Source organism: Pongo abelii, chromosome 10 (genome assembly GCF_028885655.2).
Source record: "Pongo abelii isolate AG06213 chromosome 10, NHGRI_mPonAbe1-v2.0_pri, whole genome shotgun sequence".
NCBI lineage: Eukaryota > Metazoa > Chordata > Mammalia > Primates > Hominidae > Pongo > Pongo abelii.
The window spans coordinates 111,117,116-111,137,176 of NC_071995.2; the positions used below are offsets into that span (position 1 = coordinate 111,117,116).

The following is a 20,061-nucleotide window of genomic DNA, read 5'->3' on the forward strand; positions in this document are numbered from 1 at the left end:
TTCATAATCATTCTGCTCCACTATGTTTAAGTGGAGTCTTTCCACCCGAAGCATGCCATATTAGCTGGAGGAAATGCAATGTCACACCATCAAATTAGTACCAAAAGTGCTGTTAGCTTAAACATTCAGTCTACTAATCTGAGACAACTGGGACCTGTACCTATTGGTTCCTCAATAAAAAAATTTGTTAAAGTGGGTAACCATTTTTAAAACATTAATTTCACACCTTAAACATTTTAATTTAAAACTTATAGATTACATTTATTCATCAATCTTTAGATTAAGGCCCAAGGCCTTCTGGGTATGGCTCTGTCGAGGGGCAGAAGTGAAAAGGACAAACAAAACAAGATTAGCCAGGAGTGGATACTTGTTGAAGCTGAGTGATGAGTACACAGGTCTTATTAGAGTATTCTCTCAACTTCAGTCAAATGTGGAATGTTTCAATATTAAAAGTTACACTGTGGCTGGGCACGGTGGTTCATGCCTGTAATCCCAACACTTTGGGAGGCCGAGGCGGGCAGATCACCTGAGGTCAGGAGTTCAAGACCAGCCTGGCCAACATGGCGAAACCCCATCTCTACTAAAAATACAAAAATTAGCCGGGCATGGTGGTGGGCACTTGTAATCCCAGCTACTAGGGAGGCTGAGGCAGAATTGCTTGAACCTGGGAGGCAGAGGTTGCAGTGAGCCAAGATGGCGCCATTGCACTGTAGCCTAGGCGACAAGAGTGAAGCTCCATCTCAAAAAAAAAAAAAAATTACATAAATTAGTCTAAAAACTATTATAAGAAAAACAGGCCAGGCGCCATGGCTCATCCTGGCACTTTGGGAAGCTGAGGTGGTGGGAGGATGGCTTGAGCCTAGGAGTTAAAGACCAGCTTGGGCAACAAAGCGAGATCCCCGTCTCTACATAAATAAATAAATAAATAAATAAATAAATAAAGTAATTATCCAGGCATGTTAGTGCATGCCTGTGGTCCCAGCTACTCAGGAGGCTACGGTGGAAGGATTGCTTGAGCCTGGGAGGTCGAGGCTGCAGTTGTGATTGTACCACTGCACTCCAACTTGGGCAACACAGCGAGACCCCATCTCAAAAAAAAAAAAAAAAAAAAGAAAGAAGAAAAAGAAAAAAAGAGAGAGAGAAAAAAAGAAAACCATCCTCTCCCTAGATGCAAAACCAAAGGTTCAGGAAAATGAAAGCAAACAGATCAGCTTAATGCCATCCTCCTCAGTGAGAAACTACCCCAAGGGAGATACCAAATGGAGTTTTTTAAAAGGAGAGAATCAAGAAAGAAGTTTTAGTTCTGTATTAAGAAGTAAGACGGAGCCGATAATGTCTGAGAACTTCTTGGGTACTGCAGGCATTCTCCCACTCCTGTTGACTCTGGTTGAGTTAGTGAAGGAAATAAATCATATTTAAAAGCCTTGCCTCGTCTTCTCCACACACTCTCATGCCTGTTTAGAAGAAATGGTAGACCATGGAAAGGTACAAGCCCTGGGCTGAGAGATGCGAGGGGGCCTGCCACTTAGATTCTCCTCCGTGCTGGTGGGGTTGCCCAGGAAGGCCGCCCCATGGAAGGTGGGAAATGAAAGGGAGGGAGGAACAGACTCTCAATCCCACACCTGATGAACACCAGTTTCTTAGAGACTCACTTCGTGGAGTTTTTCTAAAACATTCAACTTCTTAATGGCAACTATTTCCTGGGTTTTTTTAATTCCTATTTCATCAGTTATGTAAGATTTAATGATAAAATCACAATAATAAGTACCAGTTACAATTAACAAACTGGTTTGGGAGCAAGCCTGCCTCTTGGCAAGCCTGCAACTCCGCTGGTGGGAGCAGAGCTGACCAGCCCTGTGGGTTCAGTGGGCCACGGCAGGGCAGCAGCCTAGACATTTTACTGAGTGAATGGAGAGGTCTATCCCATCTGGCAAGTCAGTTAAGAGAGCTTCTGCCATTTTTGTTGAGATAATGTAAGAAACTGACATGTAATACTGTAAAGCTCTGTAAAAACATTTTAACCTAGCTTATTTGTTTAAAGTAGATGTTAACAATTCATGCTCTCTTGAACCTCTTCATTTTTTGCTTTTAGGACAGGAGAGCTCATTAACACACACACAATAAATTACTAAAGGAAATATTATCAAGCAGTAAGTCCTGATATTCTATTAGCAGACAAAAAAATTCAACTTAAGGCTATCATACCCAAACTCAAACATCCAGCAGCCAATTTAAGTAATTCATGGCTCCTTGGCAAGACTGTATGGATGATATCTTTTCCTTGTGATAATAAAACCTATCCATTTTCTTACCTCACCAGTATCAGCTTTTATACGTTTACTGATAAAGCAGACAATGAACACACTGAATAGAAATCTGGAGCTCTTAATTAAAAGGAACACACAGAGTTACAGCCAAATCATTTGCTACAGTGATCTAAAACCTCTTTATTTACATCTTACTATTAATCACAGGACAAAAACTTTTACATTACCTTTATTTTCAGAACTGGAGCCAGTGTTGCTATCCGGCGCAGGCAACATGTCTTCATAACCCCATGATACTATGTGTTTGCCCCCAAGCAAACAGGAGGGAGATCCAGGCCCCCCTTCCAAAAGCAACAGCCTATATGGGGGAGAAAGAAAATCACAAAGACACTGAGACAATCCATTTCAGCAAGAAGTATACCTGCTACCCCAAAGAGTAGAAACCAAAATTTTAAAACTAAGATGTATAATATTTTATACAAATATTATTCAAAAAAGACATTCATAGTATTTTTATTTTTTATTTATTTTTCCTTTTTTTAGACAGAGTCTCGCTCTGTCACCCAGGCTGGAGTGCAGTGGTGCAATCTCAGCTGACTGCAACCTCTGCCTCCTGAGTTCAAGCGATTCTCCTGCCTCAGCCTCCCGAGTAGATGGGACCACAGGCACCTGCCACAATGCCTGGCTAATTTTTTTGTTTGTTTATTTTTGTTTTTTTTTTTTGAGACAGAGTCTCGCTCTGTCACTCAGGCTGGAGTGCAGTGGCGTGATCTCGGTTCACTGCAAGCTCCACCTCCCAGGTTCATGCCATTCTCCTGCCTCAGCCTCCCAAGCAGCTGGGACTACAGGGGCCCACCACCACGCCCGGCTAACTTTTTTGTATTTTTAGTAGAGATGGAGTTTTGCCATGTTGGCAGGCTGGTTTTGAACTCCTGACCTCAAGTGATCCTCCTGCCTTGGCCTCCCAAAGTGCTGGGATTACACGCATGAGCCATCACGCCCGGCTACAATATTTTTAAATTAAAAAATTACAGAGCTGTGTTTATAAAAATTATATGTGTGTGTAAAATATACTATTTTATGTGTATTTTTGTGTGTGAGAGAGAGACAGAGTGAGTTATGAATTAGGAAGCATATGTACCAAAATGTTAGGAGTAGTTATCTTGGGTAATGAGATTATGAATGATTTTCACTTTCTTCACTATACCTTAATATATTATCATCTCAAAATTTACATCAGAATTCATTATAAGCTATTGCATTTTTATTTTTTGAAACAGAGTCTCGCCCTGTCACCTAGGCTGGAGTGCAGTGGTGTGATCTCGGCTTCCTGTAACCTCTGCCTCCTAGCCTCAAACAATCCTCCTGCTTCAGCCTCCCTAGTAGCTGGGACCACAGGCATGCACTACCACACTCATGAGTTATTATGCCCCACCAGCTATTGCATTTTTAAAGACATAGAACTAAAAAACAATGAAAAATAACATGCTCTAAAAACTTTCCAAAAAGGAAAGATAAAAAATAAAATTCATACTTAAGAAGGTAAATATGAGTCTATACTTATTTTAAAGTGAATCACTAATTGATAAGAGTTTAGCAATCTACTTAATAAAGGAAGCATTTGGCACAAATCTGCCTAGTTTGGAAGGAGGGTAAGGATACAAAGTGACAACTTACCTATACAGCACGTCAGCTACAGGCAGGGACCCTAGATCTGTCTGTTTCTGTAACAGATGGACTGTATGGACGAAAGTTTTCAATGATCCCCTAAAAATAAAAGGAAGGAACAGTAAATCATCAAAATTTAAAGTAAAATAATTTAGGTCATTAATGCTAATTTAACTAACCACACGGAAAAGTTCCAAAATGTGTCTCTCTGCTTCTGCTAGTCAGATGATGTGTTGTAAAAAATACACTTGATTATTAACTATCACCATTGGCTCACACACAAAGACACAATGAAAACAACACCATGCCAATTATGAAGAAGTTCTCCTTGCATTTGGAAAAGTAAACAATTTTCCCCTGCTCAAGCGCAAAGAACTTGTGGCTATTATGCTTGGTTACTATATCACCAAGTCACCCTCTGGAGGATCATAGAGTCTAACAGTATTTCCAGGCTTGATTTTAAAATCTTTGCTAAGTTCATTCATTTGAAAAAACAGCTAACTAAACTCCATCATATTAAATATGACCAAAAGGAATATACTCAAATAAATAATGCTTTGTGCTGAGAGATGCTCCTGTATCCCTCTGACTGCACATAGTTGTAATACTTGCAACAGGGCTCACCACTACCTGAATTCCTTGTGGTTTCCAAGACTCAAGGCTCTGGGAAGTCTGTCATATGGTCAGCAAGATCTAAAAGAAGGGGCTTTTAAGATGCACAAGACTTACCTGGCCGCATCCCAAGTACAAATCACCACAAGAACACTTCCTGAACTAAATGATCGCCTATATCAGATGGGCTGACTTCGACTTGCTGCCTTAGTCTCTTAGCCAAGGCTTTAATTGCTGGGTACCATATGCCTAAACACCAATAGAAATGGAATACCTAATGCAGAACTAAGTAGGCCTAGAGTCTTCCTGTTAATTGCCCCTTTCACTATCTCTAGTTTCAGAGAATAAAAACAAAAGAATAGCATTAATAGAAGGCAAGGAGGCAACAGATAGAGTATAAAAACAAGTTGGAATCGGGACACATGGGTTCTAAAACCTGGCTCTGCCACTCACCAGCTGCGCAATCTCAGTCCTGTCACCTAACTCCTATGGATTTTTGCTTCTTCATCTGCCCAACAGGGACACTTTCCTGGGGAATAGTGAGGTTTAAAATAAAGAAGCAAAACCTTTAACATTTAGAAAGTTTAGAACTATTAACCAACTCTAAGGAATTATTACCTGCCAGATTCAATCAGATTTGTTTTTTTAAAAGAGACAGGGTCTGGCTGGGTGCAGTGGCTCACACCTGTAATCCCAGCAATTTGGGAGGCTGAGGCAGGAGGATTGCTTGAATCCAGGAGTTCAAGGTTGCAGTGAGCTATGATCACACCACTGCACTCCAGCCTAGGCAACGGAATGAGACCATGTCTTTAAAAAAAAAAAAAAAAAAAAAAAAAAGAGAGACAGGGTCTTATTATGTTGCCTAGACTGGTCTCGAACTCCTGGCCTCAAGAGATGCTCCTGCTTTAGCCTCCCAAAGTGCTGAAATTATAGACATGAGCCACCATACCCAGCCTTCAATCAGATTTTAAGAGTAAAATGTAAAGTCCTTCCATGGCTCACAAGCCCCTATGTGATCTGGGCCCTGCCGACCTCATCTCCTGCCCCTCTCCTTCTACCGTCATGTTCCAGAAACCCTGCCCACTGTGCTGTCCCCTCAGATACCCCAAGCACAAGAAGAATGTCAGTTTTGTCACTCACCACTCCATTTACATGGAACTCTCTGCCACTGGCTGTTTCTCATCATCCAGTGCCCAGTTCAAGTGTCACCTCTTCAGTAAGGCCTTCCCTAGCATCTCCAGCTAATGCTGCTCCCCACCTCCACAGTCATTCTCTATCAAAATATCTCTCTGTCTTTTCCTACAGTGAATATTCCTCTCTACAATGATCTTTTACCTATATTTGTTGCTCACTGTCTGTCTCCCGTACTCTTATGTAAACTCTGCAATTTTAGGCACGGTCTACCTGCTCTCCACTGTATCCCTACCGCCAAGAGAATGCCTTCCATGCAGTAAGTGAGCAATAAGGTTTTGCAGAATGACTCACCCTGAGTCCATTCAACCGTAAGCTCTGTGAGGTAAGGAACCTAGAATCACTATATCCCTAAGACCAGGCAAGATTCCTATACATCAGAAATGTTCAATAAATGTTAGTTGGTTGAATGAATAAACATCTTCATAATAACTTTGGGGAAGGGTTACTTTGTCTTTGAGAGCATCAACCCAAAAATTCAATAATATGCCACTAATAACTTTAGTAAGATGATCTAACACTGAAAAGCACATGACTTCTGAAGTCCAGAACATGATATTAGCAATAAAATGTAGGAACCATATTTAAAAAAAAAACCCAAGAAGAATAAATAAATAAATAAATACATCCATTTCAACATTTCTGCTGAATGAAATTTAGAATCTCCAGCACAGGAAGTAAGTTCAATAACTATTTTTGGTATACGCTGAATTTGGGTACATAATAAAAATGTGAGTTTTATGAACCAACAATTAATAACTTAAACTGTTTGAAACTAAAGAGTTGATAATTTTTCCTAACATCCTAAATCTGTCTAAAGATAGTACTGTCTAAAAGCACATTTTCTCAAATGGAATTTGCACAGTGATAACAGATCTTGGACTTCAAATTGTCTCTGCATATGCAGAAAATAAATCAATCCAATATAAAGCCTTTACAAGGAAACTTATTTCAGTAGCACACAATGACTCTAGAATTAAGCACATGTCAGGATTCACAAACCACAGTTTTAGGGGATCTAAAACTAGGCTATGACAGCTTGCTCAGAGCAAAGAAACTTACAATAAATACTGGTGCCATTTTGCCTTTAAAAAACCCTTGAGATTCAATCATTTGAAGGTCAACTTTGAAACTATAAAGAGAAAAACAGGGCAAGAAGACTTATAACTAAGAACTTCATAATTATCCAAGAAGAATTCTCCCACAAATGTTTGGCTAAAAGAAAGAAGATCCCAACCAAGGAAAAAATTCTATGGAAGACAGACAGAATAGTGACACTAATCTGTCAGGCTGTGGTCCTAACTGTTCTCTAGGCAATTAGTCTAGAGGAAAACAAAGATAGTGAAACTTCCTTCTCACAAACAGATGCCAGTGATCATACGGGTCAATGGGTAGAAGAATGTATAAAATTCCTAGAAAAGCAACTCCAGGCCGGGCAGGGTGGCTCATGCCTGTAATCCCAGCACTCTGGGAGGCCAAGGCCGGCAGATTGCTTGAGCTCAGGAGTTTGAGACCAGCCTGGGCAACAAGGGGAAACCCCGTCTCTACCAAAGATACGAAAAATTAGCCAGCCGTGGTGGCAGGTGCCTGTAGTCCCAGCTACTCGGGAGGCTGAGGTGGGAGGATCACAGTGAGCTGAGATCATGTCACTGCACTTCAGCCTGGTCTTTGAGAGCAAGACCCCATCTCAAAAAAAAAAAGAGAGGAATAGGCCAGGCACAGTGGCTCATGCCTGTATCCCAGTAATTTCGGAGGCTGAGGTGGGCAGATCACTTGAGGTCAGGAATTTGAGACCAGTCTGGCCAACATGGTGAAACCCCATCTCTACTAAAAATACAAAAAAATTAGTTGGGCACCTGTAATCCCAGCTACTCGGGAGGCTGAGGCAGGAGAATCACTTGAACCCGGGAGGTGGAAGTTGCGGTGAGCCAAGATCATGCCACTGCACTCCAGCCTGGGTGACAGAGTGAGACTCTGTCTCAAAAAAAAGAGAAAAGAAAAGAAAAGAGAAAAGAGAGAAAAGCAAAAAGAAAAGCAACTCCAAGCATATTTCCTATTGATAGTGGGTTGATGACTTGCACATGAAGAACAGCACACAATTTTTTTTTTTTTTTTAAAGACAAAGTCTTGGTCTATCGCCCAGGTTAGGGTGCAGTGGCGCCAACTTGGCTCACTGCAACCTCCACTTCCTGGGTTTAAACGATTGTCCTGCCTCAGCCTCCAGGTAGCTGGGATTACAGGCACCCACCATAACGCCCGGCTAATTTTTGTATTTTTAGTAGAGACAGGGTTTCACCATGTTGGCCAGGGCAGTCTAGAACTCCTGACCTCAAGTGATCTGCCCACCTCAGCCTCCCAAAGTGCTAGGATTACAAGCGTGAGCTACCACGTCCAGCCATGTGTACTACTATTAAATCTAGATATATACTGAGAAATCTTCCAATTAAATTGATCAAAACAAGTATTAGGTCCAAAAATATAATTTGTGACCAATTTTGTGACTGAGTTCAGGTGAGTAATAGCCCACTAGCTTGCTGATGTACTTCTTATAGACAAGTATGAAAAATTAATAGCTCTATAAATTTTTGACCATCCTCCTAGGAGAAGTAGACATAACATCTTCTGCTAACTACTTGATGTAGAACACTAACCATCTAAGGGACAATTAGATAGGTCAAGGGTTGATTCTCCATTTTCTGCTGTTTAAGATGTTATCATGGTATACCAGAAACAGAAAACATGAAGTTTGGTTCCAGCTCAGGCACCTGGTGCCAAGTTTGGTGAAAGCATCTATGCACTGTCTAGGCTGTGAAATTCAATACTGAAAGCAAAGAAGGACTTCTGAATGTTAAGACTTCTATCAAATATACTTAGCCTCTTCTTCATTCACCCAACCCAGGTGGCAGTAGTCACAAGGTCACCAAATGATACATTCGATTTTCCTTACCTGGCACAAGCCAAAGCCACCAGGGCAGCAGCAGCATTTTCTTTTTGCTTATGTGGGATGTGTCGGCCTGTGTCAGAAGTCTCCTCTAGCCAAGAGCACAGCAAAGTTTCAATTCCATTGAGACAGTCAGCAGGCTCCTTGGTCAAGCTCAAAGGCTGGCAGTCACGAAGGCAGTTCAATAGCACCTCAGCAGTTATGTTACAGAGAGAGGGGTCTGTTCTACTCTGGGACTGAATAAGGGGGAAGACCAGCAGGAGCCCCATCCTCGATGTGAAGGGCGCTTGCTCAGGTTGCTGCAACAAGCCCTGGCGTTTGAGCAGGGCCAAAGTTTCCTCATCACCTGAACTTTCCCTTTCATGCTGTTCTTCTAAGGCCAGCTGGCGCTGGGCATTCCACAGTCCTCGCAAGGCATTCAGGCGGTATTCCAGCAGCCGGGCATAGGCATTGCTCTGATTCCCACAAACAGAGCGCAAACGTTCTGCTAATTCCGACGGGTTCTTGGTCTCAAAGGTTAAAATCTAAGGAAAAAGACAGTGGAGAAGTGGGTAAATATTACTTTCACCAAACTCATCTAAGGAAGAAAATATGTTTAATGATATCCCAAAATATCAACGCCAAAAATTATTTTAATTACAATCAAATGGAAAATGTATACTGTAAAGCCAGCTCTTTGCTGATGGAATTGTTCCCCCTTTGGCTTTTCTGTTAATGCTTCCATGAAAATTGGGATTAGACCTAATTGAAAGAGCCCAAATCATAAAAGAATATAGTTAAGTGTGAAAGTCAGAAATTAACTCCATAATTTATTTTAGAAAATTGAAGTATAAAGCCAGGCGTGGTGGCTCATGCCTGTAATCCCAGCACTTTGGGAGGCTGAGGTGGGTGGATAGCTTGAGCCCAGCAGTTGGAAACCAGCCTGGGCAACATGGTGAAACCCTCTCTCTACCAAAAATACAAAAAATAGCCAGGCTTGGCAGTGTGCACCCGTCGTTGCGGCTACTTGGGAGACTGAGGTGGGAGGATTGCTAAAGCCCGGGAAGTAGAGGCTGCAGTGAGCCATGATGGTGCCCTGCACTACAGCCTGGGTGACAGAGCGAGACCCTGTCTCAAAAAATACTACTACCAAAAAAAGAAAAAAAATTGAAGCATAAACCTTTAGTAAATGATCTTGAGTTATAAATGTTAAGTTTCTAGGACAGGCGCGGTGGCTCACGCCTGTAATTCCAGCACTTTGGGGAGGCCGAGGCAGGCAGATCACGAGGTCAGGAGTTCGAGGCCAGCCTGGCCAAAATGGTGAAACGCCATCTCTACTAAAAATACAAAAAAAAATTAGCCAGGCATGGTGGCCCACACTTGTAGTCCCAGCTACTCAGGAGCCTGAGGCAGAACAATTGCTTGAACCCGGGAGGTAGAGGTTGCAGTGAGCCGAGATCGCACCACTGCACTCCAGCCTGGGTGACAGAGTGAGACTCCGTCTCAAAAAAAAAAAAAAAGTTAAAGTTTCTAACTCCTATTACCAGATAGAGTACAAGTTTTATCTCTGTTCTTCAAAACCTAATATATATATGTTTAATAAATGATGGATTATTCATGGTTCTTTGGTTGTGAAGCATACCCCATTCTGTTTTTTTGAGATGGAGTCTTGCTCTGTTGCCCAGGCTGGAGTGCAGTGGCCGATCTCAGCTCACTGCAACCTCCACCTCCCAGGTTCAAGCAATTCTGCCTCAGCCTCCCTAGTAGCTGGGATTACAAGGGCGTGCCACCATGCCCAGCTAATTTTTGTATTTTTAGCAGAGACGAGGTTTCGCCACATTGGCCAGGCTGGTCTCGAACTCCTGACCTCAGGTGATCTGCCCACCTCGGACTCCCAAAGTGCTGGGATTACAGGCCTGAGCCACTATGCCTGGCAGCATACCCCATTCTTAATAGCGTTAACCCATTATTTTAATTTGTGATATGGTATAGATTTATCCAATTCATATTAGATTGTTTTCTTGCCAAAACATACAATTATCAGGAGGCCTCCATTTTCAGCAGCTGGGGATAATAAAACCATTATATCTTCTTCTATCAACTAAGAAAGGAACCAGCTCTCGAGATCAAACTAAATCTCAAGAATCAAACTAAATTTACAATGCAAAGAGTTTATGCACATAAATTTGACTAGATCAAAACGAACAGACTACTGTAATCAACAAAGGAGAACACTCTAGGAGCAAGCACACTGAAACAGATTATCAGACAATAGAGGTGCCTGGTTCACAGTAGACCAGAAAGTCAGGGTGGGAAGAGGCCTGGAACAAAAGCAAAGAAAATTCTGCCAGGTCTTTGGCACTGACATTAAGAGAGGTCATAGTGCAATTTATTTCCCTTACAAACTGGAAAAATACTCTTTTATCCCAAATTTTGCCTTTAGAAACTTGTTATTAATATTTTAGCCCAATAAAATAACAAGAATTTCCAAAACAATGCAAACACTGTAATTGCCTTACTTAGCTACATATGCAAATCTCTGAATTGAATTGAAAAAAAAGTTCACAATTTAAAAACAACAACACAAAACCAAAACAAAAGGAGCAAGAAGCTAAAGAAAAACAAAGATAAGCTGAATTAGAAGCTGCTCAATTAGCAAAGGAGAAAGAACTTATAATTAGACAACAAGTATTATTGGCAAAGAAAAAAAAAGACATCCAAAAAAAAAAAAAACATTACAAAGAAATGGCAAGCTAGGTGGGTGACATACGCTTATACTTCCAGCTACTTGGGAGGCTGTGGCAGAAGGACCGCTTGAGCCCAGGAGTTCGAGGCTGTAGCAGCTATGATCGTGCCTGTGAATAGCCACTGCACTCCAGCCTGAGCAACATAGTAAGACCCTGTCTGCTTAAAAAAAAAAAAAAAAAAAGAAAGAAAGAAAAAGAAAGAAAGGCAAAAACTTCGAAACTCATCTAAGATCTGGAATCACTTTACCAACAATGAGGCAGGGTGGGTTAACATGATGGTAGAAGGCCAGGTATGGTGGCTCATGCCTGTAATCCTAGAACTTTGGGAGGCCAAGGTGGAAGGACTGCCTGAGGCCAGGAGTCCAAGGCTGCAGTGAGTTATGATGGCACCAGTGCACTCCAGCCTGGGTGACAAGGGGAGACCCTGTCTCAAAAAAGAAAAAAAAATAAATGATGGAAGAAGTAGAAAAACTTTGTAATCAGCTTGAACTAGAAAGCTTATAGTACTTGAATGAAACACATCATCTACAAAAGAAGTAGGAATGGCTGCTCTGGAAAAACAGAAGAAATAAATGAACAAATTACAAAGGAGAAACAGGAAGCTGGGGCTCGTATGTAATAAGCATCTAAGAATGCAGAGAAATAAATGGGCAGAGGTGGAAATGGCAGCAACAACTGGTAAGAAGATGATCTGCAGCTACAAGTTAAAGCTATGAATCTCTTCCCTGCTGGGATGAATTCAAGATGGGAAGTTGGGAAGTTATTGCTAATTACATCAACATACATTCTTCTACTGAGGTCAAGACAACCACCAAAGGTGTTACTGGCAAAGCAAAGAGCCTCCAAAAATTGGACCCTCATCAAAAAGATGACAAACCAAAAAGGCTTTTGATAAACTTTAAAAAGAACATTGCCTCAAGCAGACAATGAAACACCTTCAGAATGATTTTAAGGTCCATGCACCCACTTCACCCCTTGGACAACGAACAGAAGCTTTTTGAACAAGCTTTGAAAACATACCCAGTCAACACACCTGAAAGATGAGAGAAAACAGCACAAGCAGTACCTGGCAGGACAAAGAAAGGCTGCATGAAAAGATGCAAGGAACTTGCCAAGATGGTAAAAACAAAGAAAGCTGCTCAAGAGCAAGTGTTGGCCAGGCGCGGTGGCTCATGCCTGTTATCCCAGCACTTAGGGAGGAGGAGGTAGGAGGATCACTTGAGGCCAGGAGTTCAAGACCAGCCTAGTAGTGAGACCTTGTCTCTAAAAATAAATAAATAAAATAAAATAAATAAAAAGAGCAAGGGTTGAATGCAGGTAGAGTTAAGAAATGACTTAATCTTTATTGGGTGTGTACTTTTATAATAAAACTGAAAATACTGTGAAAACAAACAATACAACAAATCCCAATTCAAAAAATTAACTATCTCAGTTAACTAATATGAAAAATATTCATAGTTTTAAAAAAATTCAGTGCCAGCTTATCAGATCTGATGTAATATCAGGATGCCATAAAATTTCAACCAACAACTTAGCAAAGAAAGAAAATAATGATAAACACAACTACTTCAATGAATCTAATGGTATTTTGTTGAGAGAAGCCAATTTCCAAGGCTTATGTTCTGTATGATTTCATTTCTGTGACATTCTGGAAAAAAAAAAAACTATGGTAATGGAGAATAGATCAATGGTTACCAGGGTTTAGGGGTAAGGGTAGGGTCTGACTACGCAGGGATAGTATGAGGGAGTTTTTTTTGTGGGGGTTGAAGGAATTGTTCCCAGTTGTGGTGGTGGTTACATGAATTAATAACGTGTTAAAATTCATAGAACTACACACCTCCCAAAAAAGGCCAGTTTGACTGTATGGTAATTTTAAAGATTAAATAAAAGGAAAAAAATTCCAACCAGACTATAGTTGTATTCAACTAGATATCACTGGGTAAAGACATATTGAAAATAATATCATTAAAAATAAAAATTAGGGGTATTTTTTACTGAGGTGCTTCTTTCTTTCTTTCCTCTTTCTTTCCTTCTTTTTCTCTTTCTTTTTTTTTTTTTTTTTTTGACGGGGTCTCACTCACCCAGGCTGGAGTACAGTGGTGCAATCTTAGCTCACTGGAGCCTCAAGCTTCCCAGGCTCAGTGGTCAATCATCCAACCTCAGCCTCCTGAGTAGTTGAGACTAGAGGCATGTGCCACTATGCAGCTAATTTTTTGTATTTTTTGTAGAGATGGGGGTCTCCCTACGTTGCCTAGGCTAGTCTTGAACTCCAGAGCTCAAGCGATCTGCCTGCCTTAGCCTCCCAAAGTGCTAAGAGTATAGGCGTGAGCCACTGCGCTCAGCCACTTACTTAGTTTTTAATACAACCACATCAAACAAATAATAATTGATTAAATGTCCTTCACCATCAAGTAATATAAAACTGTATTTCCCTACCCTTTTATTTAGATTCACCAAACACACATTACCTTTTTATTTTTCAGATGGCAGCAGATAAAACAACTCAAGTTCCTTAAAAAATGATCACATTTCAAGGGCAACCACCTGCCTTGAAGCTGTTATCAAACTCAAGAAAGTCATACTGCCGATTTTCATTTGTTTTTTAGTGCTATTCCCCCCAAATATCAGCCTCCACTATTACAATCAATAAAGATTACTGAAATATTTTTCAATGATATGAAAAACTGCAAAATTTTAACTTTGATCATCTTCCCAGTCATAAACATCTAAACAAATAATAAAGTTTTTGGCACTTTAAAAAAGCTTTTCAGTATTGTTATTTCTTCCACCCAAAACAACTCTTTTATATAAAATACCTACCTATGTACTCAACATACATTTTTATTTATGGTACACCGATCGTCTACTTATGTAATATGAAGCAACTACTAAAAAAATTCAATATAATCTTTTATTTAACTCAAATGACGAACAACTCAGTAACATAAAACAGGGCTATTTATTTTTATTATTCAACAGGAGTACTTCTGAAATATGACATTTCATGGTACATAAAATGATGTGTATGACAAAATCTGTAGCTAACTCCAAATATTAACTTAATATAGTTTAGAAAAATGACATAATATACTCTGCATTTTTCTGACCATTCTATTTTTACAAGTACTCCAGTTATATTTAGCATTCAATTTAAAAGACAAGTACACTGAAAGAATTTGAGTTATAATACAATTAACCAAATATTATATAACATACACACTTAAATGACTGTTGTGTTTATTGATTTAGCAGTATCTAAAGCACACTATGCTTTCAGAAATCCATTAGGCTACTCAGCGTTATCCATTTCAGGGGCCCCTTATGAAAACTCAGAACTGTTTGCTATGCCGCTGTTTTTTTAGAATTCTAAAGTTTGAAGGTCATGGCCTAAAGTCATTTTATAAAAAGACATCATACCTTTGGGTTTTTGTAAGTCAGCTACAGCACATCTATTCTGGTACTTATGAATATTAAATGATTTGTCTCAGATCCTCACATAAAACCACTGCTCTTGACCAAAATGTCATTAGAAATTTAATATTTTTCTTTTTAAAAAAGTGGAAAGCTATTTAAGGAAAAGGGAATATCCCTGTCGTCCTTAATCAGAAGGGTTACTAACTGTACTTTGGTGATAATGCTAACGTTACCCTAATTAAGGGAGTGACTGCCAAAGTAACTCACAGCCTTAATGTATTTTTTTTAATCACACATAACATATGTGTTTTGTTGCAGTTTTTTTTTTTCTTTTGAGACAGGCTGACTCCAGCAGCCTTGCTCTGCCACCCAGGCTGCTGGAGTGCCGTGGAACGATCATGGCTCACTGCAGCCTGAGCCTCTCAAGTAGCTGGAACCACAGGCCTGCACCACCACACTCGGCTAATTTTTTTGTATAGACAAGGTCTCGCTATGTTGCCCAGGCTAGTCTCAAACTCCTGGGCTCAAGCAATCCTCCTGCCTTGGCCTCCCAAAGTGATGGGATTGCAGGCATGAGCCACCACACCTGGCCAACATAAGTGTTTTTAAACTAAGGCAACAGTCACTCTGTAAAGTCTAATTGAATGTGGGTAAAATATTCTTTGCTGGCCAAATCTGGCTTTGAACAAGACTATAATATTTGATAGAAGAATAGAGTGGTCAGGCCAGCTGTGATGGCTCACGCCTGTAATCCCAACACTTTGGGAGGTTCAGGTGATCTTGAGGCCAGGAGTTTGAGACCAGCCTGAGCAACATGGCAAGACAGTCTCTACAAAATAAAAAATAATTAGCTGGGTGTGGTGGCATGCACCTATAGTCCCAGCTACCTAAAAGGCTGAGGCAGGAGGATTGCTTGAGCCCAGGAGTTCAAGGCTGCAGCGAGCTATGATCGCACCACTGCATTCCAACCTGAGTGACAGAGTGAGACCCTGTCTCAAAAAAACACAAAAAAACCAAAAAAAAACAGACAATCAATCAGATCATTTTAGCCAATTTACTAATTTATTTCCATTTTTTTCTGGGAAAATACTGGACAACACATACCAGCCAGCCATGATGTGAAATGTGAAATGCCAACCTGCATTTCAAGTAAGTGTAGGAGTGAGGATAGGCATATAGACGCTTTTGAAGTGGTAGAGAATATTATATATACATATGAGGACATTAACCAGACTAATCGTTAGCATAAACTACTATAATCCTGTAAGGATAAACATCAATTTCCATCTACTTTGCTGTTCAGAACAGCAGAGGGATAATTATTGAAAAGGGTCAAGTAAGAAGCTAAAATCATCTTCTCTTATATATTTGAGCATATTTCTGAAAGAAATAGAAATTACATTTCTAGGAATTTGTCCTAAAGCAATATTCTAGAAGTAAGAAATACACAGAGATATTCATTGCAGTATTGTTTATTATAGTGGGAAAGGTAGAAGCAATCTCAATGTATAAAAGGGAAGTGTTGGGCCAGGCGCGGTGGCTCACGCCTGTAATCCCAGCACTTTGGGAGGCCAAGGTGGGCAGATCATGAGGTCGAGAGTTCGAGACCAGCCTGGTGAAACCCCTAAGAATACAAAAATTAGCTGGGTGTGATGGCGCATGCCTGTAATCCCAGCTACTCAGAAGGCTGAGGCAGGAGACTTGCCTGAGGCAGGAGGTGGAGGTTGCAGTAAGCCAAGATCACGCCACTGCATTCCAGCCTGGGAGACAGAGCAAGACTCCATCTCGGGGAGGAGAAAAAAAGGAAGTGTTTAATTAAATCATAACATCTCAAAATGAAATATTAATGATTTTTTATTTATGTTAAATAAAACATTAAATTAAATTAAATCAAATCATTAAATAAAAAATTATTAAAACCACAATAAAAAGCAGTATAAACATTGCATATGCCCTCTAATTAGGAGTCTGTAAAACACACTTATTCAATTTTGAAATTAGTGTTTGTGATAATAGAAACATGGATGTTATTTTTTCTGTTTCAAAAACAACAGACTAATGACAAGTTACATTGTTTATACAGAAGAAATGCTTAGAACTTCTGAGTTTCCAAAGACAGAAAAAAGAAAAGCAGTCATAACTAGCACGGATCATTTTTCACATGCAAACGCTCTTTAAATAACTGGTAGTCAAACAAATGGTGACACAAGTACCACAGGAAATACTTTCCTTACATCAGTTCACTAGTCCCATCTGTTGTACTTTGGCAGCAGTTAATTTCAAATAATGTAGAGCTGATTATGTTCCTGGTTAGGACAGAAGACAGGATGGTAAATGGGAAAGACCCTGCAGATATTGGGAATTATCAATGAGCAATAAAACCTTTCCATTTCCAAAAGGAAATGATGTTTAAAACTCAGGGTCACTCGGGCTCTAAGCAGATGAATTATATTACTATACTCCCCAGTATGGGACATTAATCAATTCAATTCATTATATGAACCTGTCAGCATAAAAGGAATTTATACTTGGATTATTTCAAAGGAGATCGACTGGCTAGACTTGCAACCTCAATGTAAAACTTTTTATTTATTTATTTATTTTTTTTTTTTTTTGAGACAGGGTCTTGCCCTGTCGTCCAGGCTGGAGTGCAGTGGTGCAATCTCAGCTTACTGCAACCTCCACCACCTGGGCTCAAGTGATCCTCCCACCTCAGCCTCCTGGGTAGCTGGGACTACAGGCGCGCATCACTATGCCTAGCTAATTTAAAAATTTTTTTAGAGGTAGGGTTTCACCATGTTGTCTAGGCTGATCTCAAACTCCTGGGGTTCAAGCGATCCTCCTGCCTCAGCCTCCCAAAGTGCTGGGATTACAGGCATGAGCCACCATGCCCTACCAATACAAAACTTTTAAGTAAAGGCAGAATACTGAAACCCTCTCAAATGTTAGAATAGATGCTTAAACCTTTCTACAGATTTTTTTTCTACCATTTTTCACATAATGAAGACAGCAATTACAGCCAAACTGAATTGCATGTTGCAATCAACAAAGACTTGAAAAGCTCTCATTCGAGCCAAGTAAGTACATCATGATGGGAGGGTGGAATTCTCTCTTACTAAAGCCCAAATCCAGGGTGGATCACTTATCAATTAAATTAGAACCTGAAGCTGCATGATCTTATCCAACTTGGAAATACGTGTTTATTCAAACTCACTTTCAACATCTCTTATTTGTAAAAAGGGTCTTAAACCTAACTAAGAACGACGATATTAAATTTCCATACTTTAATTCATGAGTTTTAGCCTCTATCTGGATGCCAAAACTGGAATGGACTCTGACTTCTTGCTAGATTTTTTAGTTTTGGCTAAGCCCTGCAAAACTTTCTCCAGCATATGGTGACTTTCCCAGATCTTCATGTAACTGCTGGTGACAGCAGGATTGCCAGAATTGTGAGGACTCCAATACATAAGAAATTACTGTTCAAATTCTTTTACCATGAAAGTTCCATCTTGTTGTGGCCCCTGCCCAGTTTTGATCTTTTGTGCTGTCCCTTTGACCAGGGTTCTATTTTTCCATCTCCCTGCTCTTGTTGCCTAAATGCCTACCCGACTCAGTGTAAATCCTACCTTTCAAAATTCAGCTCTGCTCCATCAAGACCTACTTTGAGAAACTCTGATTTCCTCTCTTTCTCTTCCCCTTTCCAAAACAGTTTCTCTGAGTTTTCACAGTACTGTATACATACTTCTTATCAGAAGGTCAGCTATAAACTATAAGGAAAAGTGTTTTAGCTGTTTTAATAAGAATGTATTGATTTGTTTTGGTTTTTGTTTGTTTGTTTGTTTGTTTTTAACAGAGTCTCGCTCTGTTGCCCAGGCTGGAGTGCAGTGGTGCAATCTCAGCTCATTGCAACCTCCACCTCCTGGGTTCAAGCTATTCTCGTGCCTCAGCCTCCCAAGTAGCTGGGATTACAGACGTCCACCACAACATTGGGTTAATTTCTGTATTTTTGGTAGAGACAGGGTTTCGCCATGACGGCCAGGCTGGTCTAGAATTCCTAGCCTGAAGAGATCCGCCCACCTCGGCGTCCCAAAGTGCTGGAATTACAGGCATGAGCCACCACACTTGGCCTATTGATTTGTTTTAATAAATGGTATCTATAAAGGAAGTAGAGTGAGTGATATACAGACTGGCTCTTGAGAGTTGATCTGAGGCATCAAATCTATATGTAAAATTCTCTCCATGTTACAAAATCATTTTTTCATCAACATAAAATCTTGACAAAATGCTTAATAATTAACAGAATAGAATTTGGAGGTTAGGTACAGTGGCTCACGCCTGTAATCTCAATACTTGGGAAGGCCTAAGTGGTAGGATCGATTGCTTCAGCCCAGGAGTTTGAGACAAATCTGGGCAACACAGTGAGACCCCATCTCTACTTTTTTTAATAAAAATATTTTTTAAAAATAAAAAATTTGGAGGACTAGCCAGGCGCGGTGGCTCACGCCTATAATACCAGCACTTTGGGAGGCCAAGGCAGGCAGATCACCTGAGGTCAGGAGTTTAAGACCAGCCTGACGAACATAGTGAAACCCCATCTCTATTAAAAATACAAAAATTAGCTGGGCGTGGTGATGGGCACCTGTAATCTCAGCTACTTGGGATGCTGAGGCAGGAGAAACCCTTGAACCTGGGAGGCAGAGGTTGCGGTGGGAGGTTGCAGTGAGCTGAGACCGCACCACTGCACTCCAGCCTGGGCAAAAGAGTGATACTTTGTCTCAAAAAAAAAAAAAAAAAAAGGAAGACATAGGACTAAATTCTTCAAAATGGTTTGAATACTATTGTACATTTTACTATTAGGAGTATTTAGAGAAAGAAGATATTTCCACAAAATTTCTTCAGACTAACTTTATCTGTTGCTTGAATTATATACTTAATGTAAAGACTAATATAGTGCAACATATTCACCAAATGCTTGGCATAAATATATTATGGTAAGAAAATCACTACTGACAATTTTTAATACAAAACTATAACAAATTTAAAAAGGAAATTGAACAGCTCTAATATGTGTAACACTTACCACACTCCACTATGATGTTATTTATTTACAGTTTGTCTTCCCTTTCAACTGTGAGCCCCAAAAGGGGGAGACCATGTCATACTCATGTTTGTGTCCCCAGAGCTGAGCACAGTGTCTGGCACATAAATGTTTGATAAATTAATGAATGAGAAGATAAATAAA

The 20,061-nt window shown here is 40.1% G+C and overlaps 1 protein-coding gene across 8 annotated transcripts in view; it reads right to left on the reverse strand.

The window, feature by feature from the left end:
- HECTD4 (HECT domain E3 ubiquitin protein ligase 4) overlaps positions 1-20,061 on the reverse strand; it is a 223,083-nt gene that overhangs the window by 150,595 nt on the left and 52,427 nt on the right. For all 8 annotated transcript variants that reach the window (XR_008512136.1, XM_024256626.3, XM_054527627.2 and 5 more), the window contains exons 2-4: positions 8,686-9,203; positions 3,945-4,034; positions 2,495-2,625 (exon numbers count right to left, since the gene is read on the reverse strand). Coding sequence is in view for 7 of the 8 variants with exons in the window: in XM_024256626.3 (XP_024112394.2) it covers positions 2,495-2,625; positions 3,945-4,034; positions 8,686-9,203 (739 nt within the window). In the remaining variant the exon portion in view is untranslated. The remainder of the gene's footprint in view (positions 1-2,494; positions 2,626-3,944; positions 4,035-8,685; positions 9,204-20,061) is intronic.